The 8,568-nt window shown below is 34.5% G+C and overlaps 1 protein-coding gene and 1 long non-coding RNA gene across 2 annotated transcripts in view; one reads left to right on the forward strand and one right to left on the reverse strand.

Moving 5' to 3' along the window:
* Positions 1-6,066, forward strand: part of LOC109851260 (protein transport protein sec23-like) — a 31,887-nt gene extending 25,821 nt beyond the window's left edge. The window contains 5 exon segments of the mRNA XM_020421314.1: positions 5-82; positions 2,280-2,441; positions 2,556-2,819; positions 3,918-4,022; positions 5,545-6,066. Coding sequence (XP_020276903.1) covers positions 5-82; positions 2,280-2,441; positions 2,556-2,819; positions 3,918-4,022; positions 5,545-5,685 — 750 coding nt within the window. The 3' untranslated portion in view covers positions 5,686-6,066.
* On the reverse strand, positions 7,905-8,562 carry LOC109851185. The gene is made up of 2 exons (XR_002249703.1): positions 8,404-8,562; positions 7,905-8,287 (listed from the first exon to the last, which is right to left on the reverse strand). It is a non-coding gene; the product is annotated as an uncharacterized LOC109851185 (long non-coding RNA).

The following is an 8,568-nucleotide window of genomic DNA, read 5'->3' on the forward strand; positions in this document are numbered from 1 at the left end:
ATAGGATTTGCTGGATGGATTTGATCAAGAAGCTGCTGCTGCAGTTATGGCACGCCTGGTTTCATTTAACATGGAATCTGAGGTACTTGTTCTTAGCTTGATTTATCAATTGATCAGTGTTGAATAAAGATCATAGTGGAGTAGATTTCCTTTCTAAGTTACTTCCTCCTGTATATTGTACGCTAGTGCTTCTAGCATAAGTTTGTTCTACATGGCATCTGCTAGACTGCTCATATGGATGATGGACACCTTGATCTACATGTTGTAGAATCTATGTGAAAGGAAAATTGCGTTTTGAAGCAAATCCTTCGTCAAATGGCCCATTGCTCTATATTAGCAGTTGTTGACTTTGTAATGATTGGTGCAATTGATTACGAGTCTTTCAAACAGATTTTTTTATTATATTATGATTATGATTATGATTATGATTATGATTATTTAGTTGTACATTTCATAATGTAATCTAGATGACTGGTATACATCATCTGTACAGGTGAGCAACCATATGGATTTATAGGGTGCATCAACCTTTTAACGCGTATGCACATACACACCATGCACGTATAGAGGGATGGAAGGACGAAGGGAAAATTGCACCTTTCCGAGTCAAATCTTTACTGTTTGAATTTGATGTTGGGACATCTGTTTTTGTAATCCACACTAAAGTTGATTGCATACTTCAAAGTGTCTATAAAATTAAAAATCAAGCTTTTAAAACCTCTTTTGCCCACGCATCGATAAGACTAAAATGCACATCTTAGTTTAACAAAACAGGATAATTGAAGTCAACAAAAAGATTTGTTTCTAAGCTCTCAAGTGTTAAATCAAGTTTAAATGTTTAAATCTAAACTTTTTACACCCAAAAATGTCGATATAAGAATAATTATATTTTTCTAGGGTTCTTCTATGTTTGCTTGATGAACGGGCAAGAAAAATTTAAAGTGAATTTTGTTTTAAGGAACTTCAAGTGGATGCCCCAACGTCGAATTCCAAATCGATTTGGCTCCATTTTTCCTAGAGGATCCACACTTAAATGTATATGTATTCCTTTGTATATGTATACGAGCTTTTTACCTCTACTAGTAACAAAACCACACCAAGTTGCATCCTTGATTTGTATCATCTTTGTAAGAACTCTCCTAGAGTGGTTGATAAAGCAGTATGCGTCATCTCACAGTGAATGGATGCATACAACGTCGACTGCATCTCTTGTTGACAACTTCCCTTGCAGTTTATTGAACTGTAAATTGCCTGTAATTTCTCATGCCATTTGATTCTCTGCCAAGGTTTTAAATATCGGATGTCGGGTTCATGTCGGACGGCTGAAATCCATGTCGGATAGCGGAAATCGGGGATATATCGGGGGATATGGACTAAATATCGGATTGCCATATCGGGTGGGCGCATATGTACAATATCATGTCCTAAATGTAATCTAAGCATTCTTAAATTCAATATAAGCATACTTTATAAACTTTATAGACTAGACATATAAAAAAGTAAACAATATATGAGAAATGTAAAGAGCTAAAATGTAAACAATATTAGAGCTAAAAAAGTAAACAATATACGAGAAATCAGGGATTATTAAATGATAAACAAGGATTATTACAAGGATTACTAAAAATTAAGACATTGAATCTTTCATATTAATTAAACAAGATTAGAGCTAAAATGTAAAGAGCTAAAATGTAAAGATATAAAAAAATATTTATGCAAGCATTCCCATCATATTAATTAAACAATGATTATTACCGGAGTTGAATCTTTCATATTCCGAGGATTACTAAAAAAATCAAGTTAGAGCTAATTTTACTTTTAATCCAAAAGAATTATTTAATTACTTTTTGTCCACAATTTGCTCCAAGATACAAAAAGAAACTTATGATGATAATTTAGGAAAAGAAAGAAGAGTAAAAAGAAAAAAGGGAAAGTTAAAAACCACGATATATCGCTGAACCGATTTTCATAAATTTTGGCCGATTTTTCAAATAGGAAATAGCGGCCGATATATCCGGTTTTTCGCCGACATGACCGATATATCGCCCAAAAACGATATGCGACTTGTATTTCCCCGATTTGTGTCGCTCGACACCTTGATCCGCTATATCGGCCGACATGTCCGACATGTCGGCCGATATTTAAAACACTGTTCTCTGCAGTGTACAATTTATTAGTTATGTCAGTTTATAAGCAAAATTTACTTGATTATCTTTTAAGTGTATTCTGTGACATGTCCATCTCTTTGTATGTCCATCTTTACTCGATGGTTTATGCAGGCTGATTTTGACCCAATTAGATGGCTTGATCGGTCGTTGATTCGAGTATGTTCTAAATTTGGAGATTATCAGAAAGACAACCCATCTTCGTTCAGCTTATCACCTCGGCTTTCAATATTTCCTCAATTCATTTTCCATCTTAGGCGATCTCAGTTTGTCCAGGTATATATTATATATTCTGTAAGTTTTCAGATCGCAGCTGTACTGTATTCTTTTCATCCTATGTACTTCCTGGTTTCATTTTCTTCTTTATTCAGTTTAATCCTATTGCTGCAGGTCTCTAATAACAGTCCAGATGAGACTGCCTATTATAGAATGATGTTGAACAGAGAGAATGTGGCTAACTCAGTCGTGATGATCCAACCTTTACTCATATCCTATTCCTTACAGTCAGCGCCGGAGCCAGTTCTTTTGGATGTTACTGCAATTGCTGCTGATAGGATACTGCTTTTGGATTCTTATTTTACGGTAGTTGTTTTTCATGGATTAACAATTGCACAATGGAGAAACCATGGCTACCAAAATGAAGCTGAGCACCAGGTAGTTGTTTGCATTTCTCCAGAGTATTTCTTGCAAAAGTGATATAGATTCCACTGTCCACTAGTTTCCATTAATTTTAATCTTTCTTTCAACCATTGGTAGTTTGTTTGTCTCTGAATTTCAGACTTCTTCTTACATGACTTTTTTAGCGCATGCTGGACATGACATGAATTCTAAGAGATTAATAATGAGTAGTTAGCATGTGGAAGCCAAATTGGTAAATATGTGAGCTTAAAACTTGAGACGACAGCAAATGTTACTTTTTGCCTTTATTATCAGAATACACTTAAATAGCCTTCTGAATTGTAAATAACCAAAACGGGATTGTTGATTTTCTCTTTATTAGAGACATCGTGATGGTTATTTTGATTGAATTCTTCTTGAGTTCTTTATGCCGTGTGCTTTTAAAAGTTCAATAACTTTTTTGTTAAATGAGATTCTTCGGGCAGGTCTATACTTGTCAGAATGTCTGATATGCATGTAGTATATATGGCACCTGACCACTTGTATAACATTACATGTATAAATATGATTAGCATTCATCATTGTTACAGAGGTGCACAGATACACTTGTATAACTTTATACGTATGAATATGATTAGCAATCGTCATTGCTACAGAGGTGCACAGATACACCAGCAAACACCCTCTTTCTTATGTCTTGAAATCTGCCGTGTTGGAGATGTTTGACGTGTATGTGTCTTCATGTGGCATTCTTGTAGGTAACTGTTTTAATCACAAAATGGAAGTGAGATTGTTATGCACAACACCAAGTCTAATTGGGAGATGATAATATTTGACTCTAACACTTACTGTTTTGTGCTTCCTGTTGATATTCTGTTGCGGAATGCACTCTGCTTAACCTAGTTTCTTAATAACTGTTCAGATTATTATTATTTATTGTGGGAACATGATTTGAATTGGTTTCTAGCCAACGCAAAGTTCTTTCCTTTGATGAATCTGGACTTTGTCATTACTCTATTATACATCTGTCTGCTGTTCTTTGTGTTTTCTTTCTCTCTCTTAAATGGGTATCTTCCCTTATTAACAGGAACAGTTTGCATATTTCATATTTATCAAAATAATATATTCTTGCAGGCTTTTGCTCAGTTTCTGCAAGCCCCTAGAGATGATGCTGATGTCATAATTAAGGAACGATTTCCAGTTCCTCGTTTAGTCATTTGTGATCAATATGGTTCTCAGGTAATTTTGACTGTGCTCCGTAAGAATCCTTTTACTACCCCAGATGGTACTTTCCATAAACTTTTTAGTGTAGTATCTTTTATCAAACACATATCCTTATGGTCAACGTTCAGAATTGTTTTCTTAATGTACTAACTTTTTGTGTACTCTGATTAATGTGGGCGTTATGTATGTTTTATCCTGTATCATCACTTTATATTGTAGGCTTTACATATGTTTGATCCTATATGTAATTGCTGACTAAGCAAGCTCTGTGCTTTGATTTCCTGATTGCATAATGTAGATTGCATATGCTGTAATGACATTAAGAGTATTTTGTTAGTGGTATTAGCTGAAAAGTTGTATAGGGGATCTAAGATGACCGATACACGCCTGCATACAAATATTTAAGCATCTGCTTCCCTTCAGTTTGTTACCTTGTGTTGTATCTTGGAGATGAATGCTCTGGCTATATTACAGATTTTCACATACTCTTTTGGAAAATTTAGTGGGCTTTCTTCCTGGTAGCATACGAACTTTAGTATTTGCCCTATCCAAACTACCTTCGATCATATATGCTTCCCCAGCTTAAATTTTCTAGCTAAATTGGCTTTCTGGGTTTTAAGGTATGACCACACAATTGCCAATCCATGAATTTGAAACCTGGTCATCTATCAGGAGAAAATTACGTAACGAGTATGATCATTTCTTCCAAGTAGCTTTCGTAACCACAGTCTTGCTCCAAATACTGGACACGTTATTCAGTAAGAACTATTGCATGGATGATGCAAGATGTTTCATTTCAAGTCAGGGCTCCATCACATGAATCACCACCAGGCCATTTCTTTTGGAGAACAACGGGTTGCGATCAGTGGAAATTACTTATCTGGACATCAATTAGAAAAGGTCAAAAGATCAAATAATATGTATAGATCATTTTGCTACACATCAAAGATCCATGTGAACAAAATCATAAGGATATAGAACTTATTTCCTGTACATCAAACATTGATGAAAAATGGACAATCTTAAAGATTGCATTATGGGCATACAGAGCAGGATCTTTTTCATGCCGGGATAAGGAAGCTCTAAAACTAATTCATCTCTTCACATAAATTTTAAAACTTTTTGATCAAGATGGAGTGCATGGTTACCCATGGCGAACTTTCTTGAAATATGGTTTCTAATTACCACCAGAAAATCTCATCACCTTCTTTATAAAGACTTTTTGATGATATAGGAATTTTACGGTTTGGTGTTTGATGGCATGAACTTTTGACCTGCATGACCAGTGAGGTACTCGACACAGATTTTTATGGTCTTACTGGCAAGAGGTTTTAGCAGTTCATTGATGATGTCAAGCATATTTTTCTTAATATTTTAGTTGTTGATTCCTATAAAATGAATCTATATTTATTTTAGTTCTACATTTTTCCTTACAGTTATCATAATATGTACATTATTATTTTAGTTGTATCTTAAAATCTGTCAAATTATCTTTTTATTATTCATTAACCATTTTATATCTGAAATCTGTGACCAGGCACGTTTTCTTCTGGCAAAATTGAACCCTTCAGTTACTTACAACTCTGACTATCCTCCACCTGGAGGAGACATCATTTTCACTGATGATGTTAGCTTCCATGTGTTCCTCGATCATCTTCAGAGATTGGCGGTTCAATAATATAAAAAATATAAAAGGTTTGTGACATTTCCTATGTGAACTTCGCAACAGCATAGCTCTCTCATTCTTCAGGATCATGTACAGTCTGCAATCTGCATAAATTCAATTTCCTTTCCACTTAGATAGCAGATATTTGAACTTCTCTTTGTATTTGTTACTTCATATGGGGCAGAAATGTACCCACATAATCCTTGGTGCACTTGGACATTGAGATATTAGAACTGTATAATTCCAATCTAAATAGTTTGGAAAGCTTTTTCATTTTGTATAAAAGGTATGCAGAAATAGAAGAGAAATGTAGGCTTGCATTGGCATTTACAGAATCATTGGTGCTGTCTGTTGGCACATGCGTGTCTTCCTTGAGTAAAAGTTTTCCTGTCATCGGTACAATTTTGAGAAATATTGCGGTATTGTGTTTGTTATTTTCCTTATTTGTTTTTTATCAAATCAGTATAATGCTGAGAAACACTGCTTTCATGTTGCTGTGGGTTTTCTTGTTTGTTTATTTGACAGGAAAGATTAAGGTGGCACGTATGCGAAAAGTGAGTGATTTTAGGTTGTAAATTTCTTGTATGTTGGCAGTGTTGGAGCTAGAATTTTGTCCTAGTGAGGTTTCCATATAGTTTAACATGGTCCCACTGGGTTCTCTGTATCTAGGTCACTGTAGATTGATGCTCCGTTCTATTGCTTTCCTTTTCCTTTTTTTTTCATTTGCCATCATCTGTTTTAGGCGATTCATTTGAATCATTTCCTTTTTCTGTTTTGCATTCTACTAGTGCTTTAAACTCCTCTTCTCAATTTCATGTATTTTGGTGGAGTGATGGTCATGTTCAACAATTTTCTCAATATTTATGTGATCCACTCCAACCTTAATATGATGTAATGATGGTAACACTTTTGCAGATTATTGATATTGTCACCAACTGTTGCTTCATTTGATTCCAATGTTTAGGCAAAGACTTGAGCATGGCCTAGCACTATTTGCTCATCCCTTCAGCAGATGGGTAACCATTCTGAAGCTAAAAATGTATGCTTAATTATATTCTGAACTTTTGATGAATACCGTGATTCATATTCTCTCTCTTTTAATTATCTAATGTAGTGGCAATACAGGTATATTTATAGAAAACTCAATTCCTAAGGGGAAACGGTTTTTTTTGGGGTGTTTTTTGTGTTTTTTTGTGAGCATTTTGGATTAGAGTTGTGTTGTTTGGTTCATATATAAATCATGATGAAAAATAGAAACCTCAATTTCACTTGTTTGGTTGGTGGCTAAAAAAATAAGAAAATCATACGATAATAATAACAACAAAGCATTTATCCTAAATGTTCGGGGACAACTATATGAATATTATTCTTTCATTGCATTTTGTTATGAGTCATTTCCTTTATTAAATTAAACATTATTATTTCCTTCTTAATTGCTTCTAATCAAGTTCTTTGAGGTCTACTTCTAGATCTCTTCTATTAACTACAATATTTTCACTTTTCTTAACCGGTGCAGTAAGAGATCTTTATTGTACATGGCTATACCATTATAGTCTATTCTCTCTCATTTTTTCTTAAATTGGGTCAAGCCTCTAATTTATCATGAGTATACTCGTTTTTTATCCTATCTTTTAGTATAAACTCACAAAATTATTTTAACATTCTTATTTCTGATATGCTCATCTTTTCCCCATGTTTTTTCTTAAAATAGGAAATCATACTTATAACAAATAGTTTGTGAAGTGCTCAAAAGCCACCTCATCCCTTTTGATATTCTATTCTCCTTTATTCAATTTCCAATCTAATTTTGAGCTTAGACTCGAAAATATATTTTTTTGTGAGGTGACATGACGTTTGAAGAGAACATTTCTTAAAACATGCTTTGCAACAAACAATAAAAACTTTTTTTATTTGAAAATTTTGATGTAGTTTTTCCTAGAACTGGTTTTTAGGGGTTTTTTTTTTTTTTTTTCGGTCGAACCAAAAAACGTGTCGAGTAACATTGTACCATATAGATCAAACCTTGCAACCAAAAAGCGTGTTGAGTAACATTGTACCATATAGATCAAACCTTGCAACTGGATTCGCACGACTATGAAAGAGAAAAGATCCTCTACAATCCTAGGATGTAGAGGATGAAAATATATAGTAGAAGCTACATAATGATTAGTTGCAAACGAAAACCACGCAGAGAACTAATTTTCACACAAATTAACAACTGCGAACATTCATTGACAACAATAACAAAATTTGTATTTTCAGCTTATCAAAAATTTCACATTACACTATCATTGATGAGTTGGGTTACCGATCACCAACAATGAAAAGTACTTTTCTTCAGTACACGACATCAAAGAACTCAACAAGCGAACATCAAACAAAATCAAGAAGCTAGCTACGTACCAAACAGAAAAAAAGGAAAGAAATAAACACCGACTCAATTTAACTAAATTAACCTGACAAAAACCAAGACAACAATTCGCCAGAGTAAACATCATAATTAAAGATAATTGATCGGCATCATGACTCAAGAATTACTCGCTCTTTGATCTTTCTTGTTCCTCTTCTCCGTCACAGCATTTAGTTTGATTCTGCAAATAGCCCACTCCTCAAACTGCACCCAGAGAATATAAGTGTTTACGTCCACGATCAGTAACAAACAAATCAAGAAAATCAAGAAACTAGTTAATGAAATTAATCAAGGAGCAGCGTGCAATATATAGTACGTACCTCCTCTTGGTCATCGTGAGGCTTATGATCAGCAAGCGTATACTCCTTCATCACCCAGTTGGAGGACACTTTCTCACCGTCTCTGATGTAGCAGAGCTGAGCCACGTGACCCACCACCCGACGCTCGCCGGTAACTTGATCCTTAACGGTCACGTGCCTCTCCGA

Source organism: Asparagus officinalis, chromosome 8 (assembly GCF_001876935.1).
Source record: "Asparagus officinalis chromosome 8, Aspof.V1, whole genome shotgun sequence".
NCBI classification, from domain to species: Eukaryota; Viridiplantae; Streptophyta; class Magnoliopsida; order Asparagales; family Asparagaceae; genus Asparagus; species Asparagus officinalis.